Source organism: Heterodontus francisci, chromosome 49 (genome assembly GCF_036365525.1).
Source record: "Heterodontus francisci isolate sHetFra1 chromosome 49, sHetFra1.hap1, whole genome shotgun sequence".
Taxonomy (NCBI): Eukaryota; Metazoa; Chordata; class Chondrichthyes; order Heterodontiformes; family Heterodontidae; genus Heterodontus; species Heterodontus francisci.
Genome location: NC_090419.1, coordinates 9953598 through 9975307, shown reverse-complemented (window position 1 = coordinate 9975307; position 21710 = coordinate 9953598). Strand labels below are relative to the sequence as shown.

General features: G+C 53.1%; 1 protein-coding gene across 8 annotated transcripts in view; it reads right to left on the bottom strand.

Annotated features, from left to right (window-relative positions):
• LOC137358276 (plasma membrane calcium-transporting ATPase 3-like) overlaps window positions 1-21710 on the bottom strand; it is a 110351-nt gene that overhangs the window by 33766 nt on the left and 54875 nt on the right. For all 8 annotated transcript variants that reach the window (XM_068024187.1, XM_068024182.1, XM_068024183.1 and 5 more), the window contains 5 exons: window positions 12740-12931; window positions 7204-7417; window positions 5224-5435; window positions 2417-2524; window positions 661-843 (listed from right to left, as the gene is read on the bottom strand). In XM_068024187.1, the coding sequence (XP_067880288.1) occupies window positions 661-843; window positions 2417-2524; window positions 5224-5435; window positions 7204-7417; window positions 12740-12931 (909 nt within the window). The remainder of the gene's footprint in view (window positions 1-660; window positions 844-2416; window positions 2525-5223; window positions 5436-7203; window positions 7418-12739; window positions 12932-21710) is intronic.

The following is a 21710-nucleotide window of genomic DNA, read 5'->3' as shown; positions in this document are numbered from 1 at the left end:
CCACCCCCCACTCCCCGGCTGGAGAGTCTCGAACACGGGGGTCACAGTCTCAGGACAAGGGATCGGTCATTTCGGACTGAGATGGGGAGACATTTCTTCACTCGGAGGGTTGCGAATCTATGGAATTCTCTCCCCCCCCCCAGTGGATGCTCCCTCGTTGAGTATATTCCAGACTCAGATCGATGGATTTTCAGGCACTGAGAGAATCGAGGGATGGGGCGGGGAAAGTGGGATCGAGTTAGAAGATCAGCCATGATCTCATTGAAGGGCGGAGCAGACTCGAGGGGCTGAATGGCCTCCTCCCATTTCCTATACTGAAATGAACTCAACTGCGAACGCTGTGCTTGATGCTAACCACAATGCCCTTCAAACAAAAAAAAGCAATTATGTCACCAAAGCCACCAGTGCACCTTTGCGAGTGACATCGAGGCCTGTTAGCATCCTCCTAAACCAGCTGCATTCACACACACTCTGGAAAAAGACTCCCTTTCCCACCCGCGAAAAATTTTAAAAAAAACTCATGCTGCCACTTCATCGAATCAAGCTTCATTTAGAAGCGCACAAAAACGTACATATAATTTCGAGGGAGAGGGAGGTCTGGTTCTGACACCCTGGTCACACCCATTCCAGGCCGGTTAGCTGTTCCCTGACTTGCCGTACCTGAGTCTGTATCCTGTTCAGCCCGCGGAACCAGAGGATCTGACCTCGTCTCAACTCCCGCTCGGCGTGGTCAATCTCCTCCTCGTCCTCCGCCAGCTCCTCATCGGAGATATCGTCCTTCTGCGTCCCATGTCCGGCCTCGGTCAGGAACTTGAGTCGGCTCGTTGGGATGACGGCAATGAGCTGGGTGGAAAGGGCATTGAAGACAGAGCATGTGTGAGCAAATGCAAGGCCAGTGATCCCAATAGATAGACAGGAGAGGATTCAAGGGAAAGAGAAGGAACAAAATAAAGGCAAGGAAGATAGAAAGAAAGAAAGAAAGAAAGAAAGAAAGAGTGAGCCAGAGAAAGAAGAGGGAGAAAAAATTAGAGTGAGAGAAAGGAAGATGAAACAAAGCAAGGCAGAAAGAGCGTGCACTTTTTCCCGCTCCTTTCACTGCCTCAGAAGATCTCCAAGTGCCTCACAGCCAATGAAGGACTCCATTTGAAGTGTCATCACTGTAGGATACGCAGCAGCCCATTTGCGCACAGCAAGATCCCACAAACAGCTATGTGATAAATAATCAGATCATTTGATTTTTCTCTTTTTAAGTGATGTTGGTTGAAGGATAAATATTGGGCTGAGACCACTCCCCGACCCCCACCCCACCCCACCCCGCCCCACCATTGTGGCTGTGGGATCTTTAACATCCACCTGAGAGGCCAGACGGGGGCCTCGGATTTAACGTCTCATCCTGAAAGATGGCCCCTCCGACAGTGCGGCGCTCCCTCAGTACTAACCCTCCCAACAGCGCGGCACTCCCTCAGTACTGACTCTCCGACAGTACGGCGCTCCCTCAGTACTGACCCTCTGACAGTACGGCGCTCCCTCAGTACTGACCCTCCGACAGTGCGGCGCTCCCTCAGTACTGACCCTCCGACAGTACGGCGCTCCCTCAGTACTGACTCTCCCAACAGTGCGGCGCTCCCTCAGTACTGACTCTCCCGACAGTGCGGCGCTCCCTCAGTACTAACCCTCCCAACAGCGCAGCACTCCCTCAGTACTGACTCTCCCAACAGTGCGGCGCTCCCTCAGTACTGACCCTCAGACAGTGCGGCGCTCCCTCAGTACTAACCCTCCCAACAGCGCGGCACTCCCTCAGTACTGACTCTCCGACAGTGCGGCACTCCCTCAGTACTGACCCTCCGACAGTGCGGCACTCCCTCAGTACTGACCCTCCGACAGTGCGGCACTCCCTCAGTACTGACCCTCCGACAGTGCGGCACTCCCTCAGTACTGACTCTCCGACAGTGAGCCACTCCCGCAGTACTGACCCTCTGACAGTGTGGCGCTCCCTCAGTACTGACCCTCCGACCGTGCGGCACTCCCTCAGTAATGACCCTCTGACAGTGTGCTGCTCTCTCAGTACTGACTCTCCGACTGTGCGGCGTTCCCTCAGTACTGACCCTCCGACAGCGCGGCGCTCTCTCAGTATTGACCCTCCGACAGCGCGGCGCTCCCTCAGTACTGACCCTCCAACAGTGCGGCACTCCCTCAGTACTGACCCTCAGACAGTGCGGCGCTCCCTCAGGGGAGCGTCAGGCTTGGTTGATGGTACGTGGGTCAGTGGAGTGGGGGCTCGAACCCACTACCCACTGACTCAGATGCGAGAGGGTGGGTCCGACCGAGACAATACTGGCACGATTAAAAATATTAGTGTTCTGTTGAGGGGAGCTATAACGGCAGGGAAAGGAAAAGAAGGACATTGTTAACTCACCTGGCCCCACAGGAGCTCCCCCACCCCGATCAGGATACACCAAAGCCACTGCTCTATGTTCAGCGGGGCACAGCTAAAGGGCATTCCGCCAAACTCTACGATGACAATCTGAATGGAGAAAAATAAGGAAACAAGGGATAAGACAAGCTAAAAGAAAACACCCCGCACAACCTGCATCAAGGCAAAATACTGAAATGCCATGTGATCACCTTGATGTCCCATCGGGCAACCACTTTAACTATCTGCTGGACAACATGTCAGTACAGTGTTAATCCCAAAAACATATCTTACAAAGGATTTACCGCACAAAAACAGGCCATTCGGCCCATCCGCTCCATGCTGGTGTTTCTGTTCCACACGAGCCTCCTCCCACCCCCTACTTCATCTCCCCCCCTATCACCATATCCTTCTATTCCTCTCTCCCTCATGTGTTTATCCAGCTTCCCCCTTAAATACATCGATACTATTCACCTCAACCACTCCCTGTGGGAGCGAGTTCCACATTCTCACCACTCTCTGGGGAAAGGAGTTTCTCCTGAATTCCCCATCGGATTTATTACTGACTGTCTTATATTGACGGCCCCCCGAGTTCTGGTCTCCCCCCGACAAGTAGAAACATCTTCTCTACGTCTACCCGATCGAAACCCCCTTCATCATTTTAAAGACCTCAATCAGGTCACCCCTCAGCCGCCTCTTTTCTGGAGAGACGAGCCCCCAGCTTGTTCAATCTTTCCTGAGAGTTATAACCTCTTAGTTCTGGTATCCTTGTAGACTCTTTTGCACCTTCTCCAGTGCGCCTCTATCCTTTTCATAATATGGAGTCCAGAACTGTGCACGGTATACAGAGTGTGATATGGAGATTGGAACTGTGTACAGTATACAGAGTGTGATTTGGAGACTGGAACTGTGTACAGTATACAGAGTGTGATATGGAGACTGGAACTGTGCACAGTATACAGAGTGTGATATGGAGACTGGAACTGTGTACAGTATACAGAGTGTGATATGGAGACTGGAACTGTGCACAGTATACAGAGTGTGATATGGAGGCTGCAACTGTACACAGTATACAGAGTGTGATACGGAGACTGGAACTGTGTACAGTATACAGAGTGTGATATGGAGGCTGGAACTGTGTACAGTATACAGAGTGTGATATGGAGACTGGAACTGTACACAGTATACAGAGTGTGATATGGAGGCTGCAACTGTGTACAGTATACAGAGTGTGATATGGAGGCTGGAACTGTGTACAGTATACAGAGTGTGATATGGAGACTGGAACTGTGTACAGTATACAGAGTGTGATACGGAGACTGGAACTGTGTACAGTATACAGAGTGTGATATGGAGACTGGAACTGTACACAGTATACAGAGTGTGATATGGAGACTGGAACTGTGTACAGTATACAGAGTGTGATATGGAGGCTGGAACTGTGTACAGTATACAGAGTGTGATATGGAGACTGGAACTGTACACAGTATACAGAGTGTGATATGGAGACTGGAACTGTGTACAGTATACAGAGTGTGATATGGAGGCTGGAACTGTGTACAGTATACAGAGTGTGATATGGAGACTGGAACTGTACACAGTATACAGAGTGTGATATGGAGGCTGCAACTGTGTACAGTATACAGAGTGTGATACGGAGACTGGAACTGTGTACAGTATACAGAGTGTGATATGGAGACTGGAACTGTACACGGTATACAGAGTGTGATATGGAGACTGGAACTGTACACAGTATACAGAGTGTGATATGGAGACTGGAACTGTACACAGTATACAGAGTGTGATATGGAGACTGGAACTGTACGCGGTATACAGAGTGTGATATGGAGACTGGAACTGTGCACAGTATACAGAGTGTGATATGGAGGCTGGAACTGTACACGGTATACAGAGTGTGATATGGAGACTGGAACTGTGCACGGTATACAGAGTGTGATATGGAGACTGGAACTGTACACAGTATACAGAGTGTGATATGGAGACTGGAACTGTGTACAGTATACAGAGTGTGATATGGAGACTGGAACTGTACACAGTATACAGAGTGTGATATGGAGACTGGAACTGTGCACAGTATACAGAGTGTGATATGGAGGCTGGAACTGTGTACAGTATACAGAGTGTGATATGGAGACTGGAACTGTACACAGTATACAGAGTGTGATACGGAGACTGGAACTGTGTACAGTATACAGAGTGTGATATGGAGACTGGAACTGTGTACAGTATACAGAGTGTGATATGGAGACTGGAACTGTGTACAGTATACAGAGTGTGATATGGAGGCTGGAACTGTGTACAGTATACAGAGTGTGATATGGAGACTGGAACTGTACACAGTATACAGAGTGTGATATGGAGGCTGCAACTGTGTACAGTATACAGAGTGTGATACGGAGACTGGAACTGTGTACAGTATACAGAGTGTGATATGGAGACTGGAACTGTACACAGTATACAGAGTGTGATATGGAGACTGGAACTGTGCACGGTATACAGAGTGTGATATGGAGACTGGAAATGTACACAGTATACAGAGTGTGATATGGAGACTGGAACTGTGTACAGTATACAGAGTGTGATATGGAGACTGGAACTGTACACAGTATACAGAGTGTGATATGGAGACTGGAACTGTGCACGGTATACAGAGTGTGATATGGAGACTGGAACTTTGCACAGCATGTCTTTTAAACACCAGTGACGACAGACTCGTCTCTCTTTCTGGCTCATCTACCTACTGGTTTCCAAGACCTTGAATAATGAACCCCACTGCGCCCAGTGCTCACCTGAATTCCGAAGGTGCCCAGCACGATGGAGCAGAAGATGGGGTTTTTGTGCATGCCCTCAAACACATTGCGCTCCCCGTGAATCTTGCGGGCATTCACCTCGTTGAAGAGCTGCATGAGGACGAAGACATTGAAGATGATGGTGTAGTGCTCTGAAGGTAGCGAGTGGAGTGGAGCATTCCGCCCGCTGTCGATGTCAAACCACGTCTCACCTGAAGGGGAGGTGGGGGAAATCCAGAAAGCCAGTGTCACACACCCATAGCAATCTGAAACACTTCTTCTCCAGATCAGTGTGCAGAAACAAGAAAACATAATAGGAGCAGGTGTAGTCCATTCTACTAGATCCCCACAGCCCACCCTGCCTGGTAGATCCTAATAAATTTGTCAAACGCCTCAGCATTGGCTCCTCCAACAATGCAGCGCTCCCTCAGTACTGACCTTCCCAACAATGTGGGTCTCCCTCAGTACTGACCCTCCCAACAATGTGGGTCTCCCTCAGTACTGACCCTCCCAACAATGTGGGTCTCCCTCAGTACTGACCCTCCCAACAGTGTGACACTCCCTCAGTACTGACCCTCCGACAGTGCGGCGCTCCCTCAGTACTGACCCTCCGACAGTGCGGCGCTCCCTCAGTACTGACCCTCCGACAGTGCGGCGCTCCCTCAGTACTGACCCTCCGACAGTGCTAACCCTCCGACCCTCTGGTGCAGTAGGTGGACTCCTTCTGAATATGCAGATAAAGCATCTCATTCAGAAACTTTACTCTGTACCTAATCCTGTTATTTTTCCTTTTTTTTTGATGTGGACTGTGTTTTGGGAGCTTTACTCTGTTTCTAACCCCCATGCTGTACCTGTCCTGGGAGTGTTTGATGGGGACAGTGTAGAGGGAGCTTTACTCTGTCTCTAACCCCCGTACTGTCCCTGTCCTGGGAGTGTTTGATGGGGACAGTGTAGAGGGAGCTTTACTCTGTCTCTAACCCCCATGCTGTACCTGTCCTGGGAGTGTTTGATGGGGACAGTGTAGAGGGAGCTTTACTCTGTCTCTAACCCCCGTACTGTCCCTGTCCTGGGAGTGTTTGATGGGGACAGTGTAGAGGGAGCTTTACTCTGTCTCTAACCCCCGTACTGTACCTGTCCTGGGAGTGTTTGATGGGGACAGTGTAGAGGGAGCTTTACTCTGTATCTAACCCCCGTACTGTACCTGTCCTGGGAGTGTTTGATGGGGACAGTGTAGAGGGAGTTTTACTCTGTATCTAACCCCCGTGCTGTACCTGTCTTGGGAGTGTTTGATGGGGACAGTGTAGAGGGAGCTTTACTCTGTATCTAACCCCCGTACTGTACCTATCCTGGGAGTGTTTGATGGGGACAGTGTAGAGGGAGCTTTACTCTGTATCTAACCCCCGTGCTGTACCTGTCCTGGGAGTGTTTGATGGGGGACAGTGTAGAGGGAGCTTTACTCTGTATCTAACCCCCGTACTGTACCTGTCTTGGGAGTGTTTGATGGGGGACAGTGTAGAGGGAGCTTTACTCTGTATCTAACCCCCGTACTGTACCTGTCCTGGGAGTGTTTGATGGGACAGTGTAGAGGGAGCTTTACTCTGTATCTAACCCCCGTACTGTACCTGTCCTGGGGAGTGTTTGATGGGGACAGTGTCGAGGGAGCTTTACTCTGTATCTAACCCCCGTGCTGTACCTGTCCTGGGAGTGTTTGATGGGGACAGTGTAGAGGGAGCTTTACTCTGTATCTAACCCCCGTACTGTACCTGTCCTGGGAGTGTTTGATGGGGACAGTGTCGAGGGAGCTTTACTCTATCTAATTGGAGTGACGTTACCCGATCTATCCTGGCACCTTGCTGCTCTCCTACTTAAATTGGGCAAAAGATCACCGTGCTGCAGCATGTCCAACGCGGTCGTGGAAATCAGGGCATGTTTCCCAGGAAGTGAGGTAAAGCTGGATGGGGGGGGATGCTGGGAACATACCGGTGAAGAGGAGGCTGAAGATGACGGTGAGCTGGTAGATGCTGTGGCCCAGGATGTTCTTCATCATGGTGCGAGAGATGAGTGGCTTGTTGCGTCCGTAGGGGCGGCGCAGTAGCAGAGCGTCCGTGGGCGGCTCTGTCGCCAGGGCCAGCGAGGCAAACGTGTCCATGATCAGGTTGACCCACAGCATCTGCACGGCCTTCAGTGGAGAGTCCTGGGGGCAGTGGGGCGGTGGAGAAGCAGAGAAACATGCCATGATTAATTTACAGGATGTCCATGGGGAAGGAGAGATCGCGGAAGAGAGGGAAATGATGGAGAGAGTTAGTGATGGCAGAAGGAAAGACGGGGGCAGGCCAAAGAGACATACTTGTATTTCTATTTGAAAAGCTTCTCTCCACAGATGCTGCCAGACCAGCCGAGTATTTCCAGCACCTCATATTGTATTTCTACATTGTTGGTTGAGCAATAAATATTCGCGAGAGCCTGTGAGCGTCGAGACTGTTCAAACTGCTCAAGTCTCTCAGGTTGGAGCTTGAATTCCCAGATCTACTGACGCAAAAATGAGAGTGAGACCCGCTGAGCCACGGAGTTTAAGCTTGACAGTCAGCATAAGGCATGAATGTCCCAGGTTATCAGGCTGCGAGCCCATTGATAAGAAAGCAGTGAGGGAGGGGACACTTGTAACTCCAAGGAAATGATAGAGAGCCCCCAATCAGTGTACAGATATCACCCTGAGAGAGAGGGACTGAGAGACACCAGTCAATGTACAGATATCACCCTGAGAGAGAGGGACTGAGAGACAGCAGTCAGTGTACAGATATCACCCTGAGAGAGAGGGACTGAGAGACACCAGTCAATGTACAGATATCACCCTGAGAGAGAGGGACTGAGAGACACCAGTCAGTGTACAGATATCACCCTGAGAGAGAGGGGACTGAGAGACACCAGTCAGTGTACAGATATCACCCTGAGAGAGATGGACTGAGAGACACCAGTCAGTGTACAGATATCACCCTGAGAGAGAGGGACTGAGAGACACCAGTCAGTGTACAGATATCACCCTGAGAGAGAGGGACTGAGAGACACCAGTCAGGGTACAGATATCACCCTGAGAGAGAGGGGACTGAGAGACACCAGTCAGTGTACAGATATAACCCTGAGAGAGAGGGACTGAGAGAGACCAGTCAGTGTACAGATATCACCCTGAGAGCGAGGGACTGAGAGACACCAGTCAGTGTACAGATATCACCCTGAGAGAGAGGGACTGTGAGACACCAGTCAGTGTACAAATATCACCCTGAGAGAGAGGGACTGAGAGACACCAGTCAGTGTACAGATATCACCCTGAGAGAGAGGGACTGAGAAACACCAGTCAATGTACAGATATCACCCTGAGAGAGAGGGACTGAGAGACACCAGTCAGTGTACAGATATCACCCTGAGAGAGAGGGACTGAGAGACACCAGTCAGTGTACAGATATCACCCTGAGAGAGAGGGACTGAGAGACACCAGTCAGTGTACAGATATCACCCTGAGAGAGAGGGGACTGAGAGACACCAGTCAGTGTACAGATATCACCCTGAGAGAGAGGGACTGAGAAACACCAGTCAATGTACAGATATCACCCTGAGAGAGAGGGACTGAGAGACACCAGTCAGTGTACAGATATCACCCTGAGAGAGAGGGACTGAGAAACACCAGTCAGTGTACAGATATCACCCTGAGAGAGAGGGACTGAGAGACACCAGTCAGTGTACAGATATCACCCTGAGAGAGAGGGACTGAGAGACACCAGTCAGTGTACAGATATCACCCTGAGAGAGAGGGACTGAGAGACACCAGTCAGTGTACAGATATCACCCTGAGAGAGAGGGACTGAGAAACACCAGTCAATGTACAGATATCACCCTGAGAGAGAGGGACTGAGAGACACCAGTCAGTGCACAGATATCACCCTGAGAGAGAGGGACTGAGAAACACCAGTCAGTGTACAGATATCACCCTGAGAGAGAGGGGACTGAGAGACACCAGTCAGTGTACAGATATCACCCTGAGAGAGAGGGACTGAGAGACACCAGTCAGTGTACAGATATCACCCAGAGAGAGGGGACTGAGAGACACCAGTCAGTGCACAGATATCACCCTGAGAGAGAGGGGACTGAGAGTCACCAGTCAGTGTACAGATATCACCCTGAGAGAGAGGGACTGAGAGACACTAGTCAGTGTACAGATATCACCCTGAGAGAGAGAGGGACTGAGACACACCAGTCAGTGCACAGATATCACCCTGAGAGAGAGGAACTGAGAGACACCAGTCAGTGCACAGATATCACCCTGAGAGAGAGAGGGACTGAGAGACACCAGTCAGTGTACAGATATCACTCTGAGAGAGAGTGGACTGAGAGACACCAGTCAGTGAACAGATATCACCCTGAGAGAGAGGGACTGAGAGACACCAGTCAGTGTACAGATATCACCCTGAGAGAGAGATGGACTGAGAGACACCAGTCAGTGTACAGATATCACCCTGAGAGAGAGGGACTGAGACACACCAGTCAGTGTACAGATATCACCCTGAGAGAGAGGGACTGAGAAACACCAGTCAGTGTACAGATATCACCCTGAGAGAGAGGGACTGAGAAACACCAGTCAGTGTACAGATATCTCCCCGAGAGAGAGGGACTGAGAAACACCAGTCAGTGTACAGATATCACCCTGAGAGAGAGGGACTGAGAGACACCAGTCAGTGTACAGATATCACCCTGAGAGAGAGGGACTGAGAAACACCAGTCACTGTACAGATATCACCCTGAGAGAGAGGGGACTGAGAGACACCAGTCAGTGTACAGATATCACCCTGAGAGAGAGGGACTGAGAGACACCAGTCAGGGTACAGATATCACCCTGAGAGAGAGGGGACTGAGAGACACCAGTCAGTGTACAGATATAACCCTGAGAGAGAGGGACTGAGAGACACCAGTCAGTGTACAGATATCACCCTGAGAGAGAGGGACTGAGAGACACCAGTCAGTGTACAGATATCACCCTGAGAGAGAGGGGACTGAGAGACACCAGTCAGTGTACAGATATCACCCTGAGAGAGAGGGACTGAGAGACACCAGTCAGTGTACAGATATCACCCTGAGAGAGAGGGGACTGAGAGACACTAGTCAGTGTACAGATATCACCCTGAGAGAGAGAGGGCCTGAGAGAGAGAGGGACTGAGACACACCAGTCAGTGCACAGATATCACCCTGAGAGAGAGGAACTGAGAGACACCAGTCAGTGCACAGATAGCACCCTGAGAGAGAGAGGGACTGAGAGACACCAGTCAGTGTACAGATATCACTCTGAGAGAGAGTGGACTGAGAGACACCAGTCAGTGAACAGATATCACCCTGAGAGAGAGGGACTGAGAGACACCAGTCAGTGTACAGATATCACCCTGAGAGAGAGAGGGGACTGGGAGACAAGTCACTAAACCTGATATCTCCCTGAGACAGAGGGGACTCAGAAAGCCCTGTAGTATACAGATATCTCCCTGAGACTGAGACTGAGAGACACCAGTCAGTGAACAGATATCACCCTGAGAGAGAGAGAGAGAGGGACTGAGAGACACCAGTCAGTGGACAGATATCACCCAGAGAGAGAGAGAGGGACTGAGCGACACCAGTCAGTGTACAGATATCACCCTGAGAGAGAGAGGGCATGAGAGACACCAGTCAGTGCACAGATATCACCCTGAGAGAGAGGGACTGAGACACACCAGTCAGTGGACAGATATCACCCTGAGAGAGAGGGGACTGAGAGACACCCGTCAGTGCACAGATATCACCCTGAGAGAGAGGGACTGAGAGACACCAGTCAGTGTACAGATATCACCCTGCGAGAGAGGGACTGAGAGACACCAGTCAGTGTACAGATATCACCCTGAGAGAGAGGGACTGAGAGACACCAGTCAGTGTACATATATCACCCTGAGAGAGGGGGTGAGACCCCCCAGTCAGATTACAGATATCACCCTGAGAGAGGGGGTGAGAGCCCCAGTCAGTGTACAGATATCACCCTGAGAGAGAGAGGACTCAGAGACACCAGTCAGTGTACAGATATCATCCTGAGAGAAGGACTGAGAGACCCCAGTCAGTGTGCAGATATCATCCTGAGAGAGGGACTGAGAGACACCAGTCAGTGTACAGATATCGCCCTGAGAGAGAGGGGATGAGAGACACCAGTCAGTGTACAGATATCATCCTGAGAGAGGGACTGAGAGACACCAGTCAGTGTACAGATATCGCCCTGAGAGAGAGGGGATGAGAGACACCAGTCAGTGTACAGATATCTCCCTGAGAGAGAGGGACTGAGAGATACCAGTCAGTGTACAGATATCTCCCTGAGAGAGAGGGGACTGAGAGACACCAGTCAGTGTACAGATATCACCCTGAGAGAGAGGGGACTGAGAGACACCAGTCAGTGTACAGATATCACCCTGAGAGAGAGGGGACTGAGAGACACCAGTCAGTGTACAGATATCACCCTGAGAGAGACGGGCTGAGAGACACCAGTCAGTGCACAGATATCACCCTGAGAGAGAGGGGACTGAGAGACACCAGTCAGTGCACAGATATCACCCTGAGAGAGAGGGGACTGAGAGACACCAGTCAGTGTACAGATATCACCCTGAGAGAGAGGGGACTGAGAGACACCAGTCAGTGTACAGATATCACCCTGAGAGAGAGGGGACTGAGAGACACCAGTCAGTGTACAGAAATCACCCTGAGAGAGAGGGGCTGAGAGACACCAGTCAGTGTACAGATATCACCCTGAGAGAGAGGGGACTGAGAGACACCAGTCAGTGTACAGATATCACCCTGAGAGAGAGGGGACTGAGAGACACCAGTCAGTGTACAGATATCACCCTGAGAGAGAGGGGACTGAGAGACACCAGTCAGTGTACAGAAATCACCCTGAGAGAGAGGGGACTGAGAGACACCAGTCAGTGTACAGAAATCACCCTGAGAGAGAGGGGACTGAGAGACACCAGTCAGTGTACAGAAATCACCCTGAGAGAGAGGGGCTGAGAGACACCAGTCAGTGTACAGATATCACCCTGAGAGAGAGGGGATGAGAGACACCAGTCAGTGTACAGAAATCACCCTGAGAGAGAGGGACTGAGAGACACCAGTCAGTGTACAGATATCTCCCTGAGAGAGAGAGACTGAGAGACACCAGTCAGTGTACAGATATCACCCTGACAGAGAGGGACTGAGAGACACCAGTCAGTGTACAGATATCACCCTGAGAGAGAGAGACTGAGAGACAGCAAGTTATTGCTCAACCTTCTCTGAGTGAAAGAAGTCCCAGCCTGTTCAGTCTTTACTGAAAATTATAACCTCTCAGTTCTGGTAACTGAGGGGTCCCATCATTTCTGGTCCATTCTGGTGCATCCATCTGGACCTACATTGACCAGGTGCCACTTGCGACTTTATGGGGGCTAGATTGCCCATGGGTGGGCTTCTTCCACTGCGGGTCACTAACCTGGGTGATGCAGGCGCCAGTGAAAGCCACAATAACTGCCACCACATTGACCGTTAACTGGAACTGCAGGAACTTGGAGATACTGTCATAGACATTGCGGCCCCACTTGACTGCCTTGACGATGCTGGAGAAGTTGTCGTCTGTCAGGATGATGTCCGAGGCTTCTTTCGCCACGTCCGTGCCAGCGATACCCTGTTAAAGACAGTACAGTCACTGCAAGAGTGCAGGTACAAATTGTAGCTCCCTCGACACTGTCCCCATCAAACACTCCCAGGACAGGTACAGCACGGGGGTTAGATACAGAGTAAAGCTCCCTCTACACTGTCCGCATCAAACACTCCCAGGACAGGTACAGTACGGGGGTTAGATACAGAGTAAAGCTCCCTCTACACTGTCCCCCATCAAACACTCCCCAGGACAGGTACAGTACGGGGGTTAGATACAGAGTAAAGCTCCCTCTACACTGTCCCCATCAAACACTCCCAGGACAGGTACAGTACGGGGGTTAGATACAGAGTAAAGCTCCCTCTACACTGTCCCATCAAACACTCCCAGGACAGGTACAGTACGGGGGTTAGATACAGAGTAAAGCTCCCTCTACATTGTCCCCATCAAACACTCCCAGGACAGGTACAGTACGGGGGTTAGATACAGAGTAAAGCTCCCTCGACACTGTCCCCATCAAACACCCCCAGGACAGGTACAGTACGGGGGTTAGATACAGAGTAAAGCTCCCTCGACACTGTCCCCAGCAAACACTCCCCAGGACAGGTACAGCACGGGGGTTGGCTGTTCTCTGATTGGGAATACTGAGTGCCTCAACGAGGTGCAGCTGACAGTGCTGCAGTCAGTTGCTGGAGGTGCTGCTGGAGAGGGAGAGCTGAGGAAAAACTGCAAAACTTTTCAACAACTTTTGCTGCAGAGGAGGAAAGACTTTTGTATTAAGCCTGTATTTCGAGGTGGGTGTTGAGCACCAGACTCTTACTTTATTTGGACTGTTGTGGGAGGTGGAAGAGGCCAGAAGAACAAGGGGTGGGGGCTATACAATTCTGCAGGGAGCTGTGCAGTTGCACTAAAGTTGCAGGGAAGCTCCCTCCCCACCCCAATTGCCCAGCCTGAGTCAGCTGAAGCTGCCTGGCTAATGGATAGAAGGGGATAAATATCGTGCCTGGGCAGCTTCAGCTGACCCAGGTGAAGATACCTCGCCCAACCAGAAGACCAGGAGTGTTTACAGTGCTCAGAGTACCACCCTTTAAGGGGGGAAAAAAAAGCAAAGTCATCGCTTGCAGCCTGTCTTTCCCCTTTCCTGTATACCCTCAGCCTCTCCCCAAACCTCCTAGTTGGTTTCTTTGTTTGTTTGTTTGTTTGCCTGCAATTTGGGGGTGGGTTTGGCTCTTGAGCCATGGCAAGCCCATCATCACCGGTGGCGGGGCCTTCTCATCCCTCTGCGGCTGTAGCCTCTGTGGCCACCCGTGTGACCCCGGCACCTTTTAAATTAATAACTTCAAACCATGGGGTAAAGAGTTATCCCCACCCCAATATGTCTACAGAGGCCTGTGTAAAGGCAATGGCCGAGGTTGTCGGCCCCTCGGCCATTGTGGCAGCCTCAAAAATGTACGGGAAGGCTGTGTTCTTCCTGAAGACCGAGCGGGCGGTGTCCCTGGCCCTGCATAAAGGGCTCACTGTGGGGGGGACCTTCCTGCCGGTGGACCCTCTCGGGGCCACTGCGCATCGGATAATGTTGTCAAACGTCCCGCCCTTTATTCCCAGTGAGCTCCTCCTCCCCCACCTGCACCACATGGGGGAGGTGAGGTCGGGGATCACCCCAGTCCCGCTTGGTCTTCGGGAGCACAGCCTCCAACATGTCTACTCCTTCCGCCGCAAGTTATTTATGCAGCTGGCGCGGGAGGACTCGGAAGGCCAGTTTGATGTGCAGTTCCAGGGGATGGCCTACCGCGTTTTCTGGACCTCGGACGGGGCGCGGTGCCACGTCTGCAAGGGGGTGGGACATGTTCCTAAGATCTGCCCCAACCTCCCGGCCGCCAGCTCCACCTTGGCGGCCCAGAGTGGTTCCACAGCACCTCCTCCCACTCCCCCCACACATCCAATAGACACCGCTCAGTCTGTTCCGGAGGCTGTGGTTTTCACAGCCTCTGGCGGGGAGGGGAGCGTCCGTCTGAGTGGAAGGAAGACGCGGGGCAAAAAGAAACATCATGAGGCACGTCCCCTGGACACTTTGACACAACCCGAGCCTGAGCTCAGCCCAAAGCCCATTCCCATGGAATCCACCTGTCCCAGGGCTGGGCTCAGGCCCAGGGTGACTAAAGAGGAAAAAAAGGGTGCGGAGGCGGAGGCCTCTGATGACATGCAGGTCTCTGAGCCTCCGCGCCCGAGTGCGAAAAAGAGGAGAAGGCACCCCTCCACAGAAATAACACAGGGCCCTGAGGTGCAGGGCCCATCTGTTGGAGGGGAGCTGCCTCCTGTTTCTGGTCCTCAGGTTCCCCCTATCGCCACCACCAAGGCTACAAAGTCCGGGCAGGTGCTCCCTATTCCTCAGGATGGAGGGGAGGGGATGGCCCTGGTACATGAGGCCCCTCCTGAAGGAGTAAGTGGAGCCCTGCTTGTGGTGGGGGAGCCTGGGGACGCCGCCCATTCCGCCACTGCTACTGGGTCGGGTGCCCGAAATGAAGGGGAGGGCGACGCCCCAGAGGGTCAGCCCTCCCAGCTGGAGTCCACCACCAACCAGGAGACACCTGACCTGGTGAAAACTGAGAATGCTGCCCCATCTGCTGGACCTGTGGGTGCTGGCGGAGCGGGAGATGGCCTCCTCTCTCCGCCTCCGGTCTCGGCTCCGGCTGGATTTTCGGAGTCGGGATCTTATGTCTCCCCTGGACCTCTCATTGGCCTGGGGACGGAGGTGGAGGGGGGTCCCGCGCTGCTGGTACCCACAGGCTCCAGTTTCACGATAGAACCCAGAGAGGACTCCTCCGCCATCGATCCTGGGGGTGGGATCGTGACGGAGGCGGGACCAGCTGGCGCGGCCGGGACGTCCGCCCCACAGTGTGCGGTGGGCGTGTCGGCCGCTGGCGGTGACGACCCGGAGGAGGATGGGGATTCGGTGTGGGGCACGGAGGATGATCTTGATTCCATCGCCAGTGAGGTGGAGTCCCTCGTGCCTCCCACCGAATCTCCTCTCATCCCCACGGCGGAACTCCGGGATTTCCTCGCAGCTTGCAGGGGTTGCCGCAATAAAGTTCAGCTGGCCCTCGACCGTTGGTCGAATCTGGCGCTGATCATACAGTCCGTCCGTGCCGCCCTTAAGATAGCGGGCAAGCGCGCGGACGTGAAACTGGTAGAGAGGCGCCGTTTTAATGTGTTCCTCAATGGGTTGCTGGGGGAGTGGAAGGCCAGGTGCACTTCCACTCCCTCCTCACAGTGAGGTGTTGGTGACGGGTTTTAAGTACCTTTGACATGAAGATAACCATAGCCAGCCTCAACATCAACGGCAGCAGAGGGGCTCACCGCAGATTTCACAATCTCTCAGTCCTTAGGGAAGGGAGATACGCGGTGAGCTTTCTGCAGGAAACCCACACCGTTCCGGGAGACGAAGCCACCAGGCTCCTGGAGTGGCAGGGTGGGGTCTACATGAGTCACCTCACCCCTATTTCTAGTGGGGTGGCTATCTTGTTGGCCCCGACTTTTCAGCCGGAGATCTTGGGGGTCAAGGAGCTAGTGCCGGGCCGCTTGCTCCACTTCGCCGTTCGCCTGGGTAGCGTGCCGCTCCACTTTGTGAACGTGTACGCGCCCAGGCCCGGCGCGTTGCAAGCGCGCTTCTTTGAAGAAGTGTCCGCTGTGTTGAGCTCCATCGATAGCGGCGAGTGCATCATCCTCGGGGGGGATTTTAACTGCACCCTTGAGGTGGGGGATCGCTCCGGTCCCCAGCGCGGCCAAGCGTCGGTGGAGAAGTTGAGGGGACTTATCAGCTCCCTTAACTTGGTGGACGTCTGGCGGAATCTCCATCCCGACTCCAGCGCCTTCACGTGGAAGTCTGGAGGAGGAGGGTCCCGAATCGACCGCCTCTACTTTTTGCAGGCGTACGTCTCCCGCGTTTCGGCGGCCTCCATGCGGCTGGTGCCGTGCTCGGACCACCGCCTGGTGTGGGCGGAGTTCACTCCGCTCCGCACGCGGGCGGGGTCCGCGTACTGGCACTTTAACAACCGGCTGCTGGAGGACGTGCGATTTCGGGACTCGTTCTGTCGATTCTGGGCCGACTGGAGAAGGAAGCAGGGGGGCTTCCCCTCCTTGAGGCTATGGTGGGATGTGGGCAAGACTCACATCTGCGTCTTCTGTCAGGAGTACGCGAGGGGGTCGACCAAGAGGCGGGAGGCAGTGATCGGGCGCCTTGAGAGGGAGGTGCTCGACTTGGAGTCCCGCCTCGGTCATGCCGTCGCGGACCCGGCCCTGTGGCAGGCGTACAAAGAGAAGAAGGGCGTGCTGAGGGACCTGCAGCTCATACGTGAGCTCGCGGATCCAGATCCTGGAAGATTTGGACCGCGCCTCACCCTTCTTCTCCTCGCTGGAAAAATGGCGGGGGGTCCGTAAGCAGCTCATCGAGCTGCTGGCCGACGACGGATCCTCCATCACGGATCTGGAGGGATGGGCCTCCTGGCCCGTACTTATTACAGTGCGTTGTTCCCTCCGGATGCGTCCAGCGAGGCTGTGCGCAGAGTTTTGTGGGAGGACCTGCCGCAGGTCAGCCCGGAGGGCGCCGAAGGATTGGAGGCTCCGCTCACGTTGGCGGAGCTGACTGGCGCCCTCCACCAGCTCTCAAGGGGCAAATCCCCGGGCTGGATGGGTTGACCGTGGAGTTCCTCAGGGCGTTCTGGGACGTCCTGGGGGCCGATTACGCGTGGGTCCTGGGGGAAAGCCTGGCGACCGGGTAGATGCCCCTCTCATGGCACAGGGCAGTCATCGTCCTGCTGCCGAAGAGGGGCGATCTCCGCCTGCTTAAAAACTGGCGTCCGGTCTCCCTCCTCAGCACGGATTATAAGATCTTTGCCCGGGCTATGTCTACCCGCTTGGGCTCCGTGCTGGCCCACATGATCCACCCCGACCAGGACAACATCCACCTGGTCCGGGACCTGATCCATCTTTCCCAGAGGACTGGTCAGTCGGTCGCCTTTCTCTCCCTCGATCAGGAGAAGGCGTTCGACAGGTGGATCATGAATACCTTTTCGGGACTCTGCGTGCTTTCAGACTCAGACTGCATTTCGTGGCCCGGGTCCGACTTTTATACGCCGCCGCAGAGTGTCTTGTCAACGTTAACGGGTCCTTGACGGCGCCCCTTCACTTTGAGAGAGGAGTGCGTCAGGGATGCCCCATGTCCGGCCAATTGTATACCATCTGCGTGGAGCCCTTCCTGTGCCTGCTTCGCAGGAGGTTGACGGGATTGGCTCTGCGCGAGCCGGCCATGCGGGTCGTCCTCTCGGCTTACGCCGACGACGTGCTCCTCGCAATCACAGATCCCGTTGACTTGCGGAGGATGCGCGACTGCCAGCAGACCTTTTCTGCCGCGTCCTCCGCGAGGATCAATTGGGAGAAATGTGCCGGACTCCTGGTGGAAAGTGGCGGGTGGACTCCCTGCCGGAGGAGATGATACCTTTTGCGTGGAGCACCACGCACCTCCTCTATCTGGGAGTCCACCTTAGCCCCACTGAGGAAGCCTGGCTGGCAAACTGGCAGGAGTTGGAGACGAAAGTCATCGCTCGGCTGGGGCGCTGGACAGGACTGCTCCGAGTGCTTTCCTACAGGGGCCGAGCGTTGGTCATAAACCAACTGGTGGCCTCCATGTTGTGGTACCGGTTGGTCACTTTGGCCCCACCCCCTGTATTTGCCAACAAGATCCAGAAGAAACTCGTCGATTTCTTCTGGGGCAAGAGGAAACACTGGGTCTCTGCCGCGGTCCTGAGTCTCCCGATTGAGGAGGGCGGCCAGTCGCTGGTGTGCGTCCGCACCCAGGCTGCGACTCTCCACCTTCGGACCCTGCAGAGATACTTGTACATCGAGCGTCCTCCCAGATGTTGTGCGCTGGCGACGTATTTTTTCCGCCAGTGTCACTGCCTTCAAGACGACACGCAGCTCCCGGTGGAGTCCGTTAGCCGCGCCTCTCTGAGGGAGTTGCCTGTCTTTTACCGGGATCTATTCAGAGTCTGGAACATGGTCGCCTCCAGTCAGGGCGCTCCCCTGCCGGCAGAGGTGAGCGCCTCGGCTGTCCGGGCGGCCGACTCCGGGGACGGTCCAGCGGGCGGAGGAGTAGCCGAAACCCCCGGGACGCCCCTCACTGCGGGTGGCGAGGGGGCTCGGGAGAGCGGAGCGCTCCCGGCCGAGCTGATCCCCGCACGGCCGGAACTGCTCATCGGACCCAGGCCCTGAAACCCTCCTTGGGAGCCGGTCCTGCACAACCCAAGCCGCCTCTCGGAAATGCCCTCTGTGCCATTCCAATCGGCGCAGAGGGGTTTCCTGTACGGGCTGCTCCTGCACACTCTCCACTTCCTCGCCCTTGTCAGCTAGCCGGACACGCCCTGGCGGTCCGCGTTGCCATGTGGCGGCGAGGGGAAACCTCGATGGAGGTCTCTCTACGCGGGAGTCTTCCTCCTTTACATCAGGGACCTGGGGTGGAGGGTGTTGCACAGGGCAGTCCTGTGCAATAGACTTTTAAGTAGGTTCACGGACTCCCAGGCCGCCTGTACTTTCTGCGGCCTGGACGAATCCGTGTTCCATGTATATATGGAGTGTGTGAGGTTGCAGCCCCTCTTTGAGTATCTGAAGGGGCTGCTCCTCAAATTCTGGCTGCACTTCAGTCCCACGCTCCTGATCTTTGGGCACCCGGTGCGGAGGGGCTTGGGCCGGGATGAGGATCTCCTCGTCAGTCTGCTCCTGGGCCTGGCCAAGGTGGCAATTCACAGGTCCAGGCTGTGGGCTGTCGGGGGGTCCGTACTCCCCGATTGCCTGCCCCTCTTCCGCGGTTCAGTTCGCTCCTGTGTGTCCCTGGAGAAGGAGCATGCGGTGTCCGCCGGTACGCTTGAGGCCTTCCGTGACCGGTGGGCACCGCAGGGACTGGAGTGCATCGTCGATGCCGAGAATGGCATTTTAATTTGAGTTTTTGTTTATTTCTAGTTTTAATAAAGTTATGTTAAAAATATAAGTGTGTATATAAAGGGGGCCTGAGGAATAAATGCCCCCTCGACATGAAAAATATAAAAGGGGCCTGGGGCATAAAGGCCACCTTAAAGAAGAAAAAAAAACAAAACAGGGTTAGATGCAGAGTAAAGCTCCCTCTATGCTGTCCCCATCAAACATTCCCAGAACAGGTACTCTGGTTTGAGTGCTTCTGGAATTTTGATCGGAATTGTGTGAGGCGAGACAGTGAATTTAAAGAACTTATTCAACCCAATTCTTTGCAGATTTCCTCACACGTACAGTTTCATTCAGATGCTACTTGATATCGAACAGGTATCGGGCCTGGCATGTCTATCGCCCATCACATCCTGAGAATGTCTCAAAATACTTCACAGCCAAAGAAGTACTTGTGACGTACAGTCACAGTTATTGTGTAGGCAAGCACAGCGATCAAGTTGTAAACAGCAAGATCACACATACAGTTTATGAGATGAATGACTGAGGTTAAACTGACTGGCCTGTAGTTGCTGGGTTTATCCATACACCCTTTTTGAACAAGGGTGTAACGTACAATAAAAACAAGAAATGCTGGAAATACTCAGCAGGTCTGGCAGCATCTGTGGAGAGAGAAGCAGAGTTAACGTTTCAGATCAGTGACCCTTCTTCAGAACTAGCAAATATTAGAAATGTAAAAGGTTATAAGCAAGTAAAGCAGGGGTGGGGCAAGAGATAACAAAGAAGGTGTAGATAGGACAAGGTCACAGAATAGCTGACCAGAAGGTCGTGGAGCAAAGGCAAACAATATGTTAATGGTGTGTTGAAAGACAAAGCATTAGTACAGATAGGGTGTGAATACACTGAATATTGAACAACCACACGTACAAACATGAAAAAAAAGTGGGTAAGCAATCTGAACAAAGATGAAATAAAATAAAATAAACACATAAAAAATGGAAAAAGAAAAAATAACTAAAAATAAAAGAGTTAAATGGGGGGCCAGTCGTGCTCTGAAATTATTGAACTCAATGTTCAGTCCGGCAGGCTGTAGTGTGCCTAATCGGTAAATGAGATGCTGTTCCACGAGCTTGCGTTGATGTTCACTGGAACACTGCAGCAATCCCAGGACAGAGATGTGAGCACGAGAGCAGGGGGGAGTGTTGAAATGGCAAGCAACCGGAAGCTCGGCGTCCTGCTTGCGGACCGAGCGGAGGTGTTCCGCAAAGCGGTCACCCAGTCTGCGTTTGGTCTCCCCAATGTAGAGGAGACCACATTGTGTACAGTGAATACAGTATACTACATTGAAAGAAGTACAAGTAATGGATGGTGACAGTGGGGGATTCAGTGATTGTAATGCCATTGAATGTCAAGGGGAGATGGTTAGATTCTCTCTTGTTAGAGATGGTCATTGCCTGGCACTTGTGTGGCGCGAATGATACTTGCCACTTATCAGCCAAAGCCTGGATATTGTCCAGGTCTTGCTGCATGTAAACACGGACTGCTTCAGTATCTGAGGAGTGGCGAATGGTGCTGAACATTGTGCAATCATCAGTGACCCTCATTGTTCCAATGTGCTGTCTTTATAAAGATGCATCCTCACTCGGAAGCTCTATGTACCAGCAGCATCCCTCCTGTTTGAACATGAAGGTTCAAATGGAGATTGGAATATTTTAAGATAGAGTCTTTTTGAGCATTTGACTTCACTCTGTTTCCAGTACTAACTAGCGCACTGATGGAGGTGCTGTCTTTCAGACCCATGTCTGCCCTCTCAGTTGGATGTGAAAGATCCCACAGC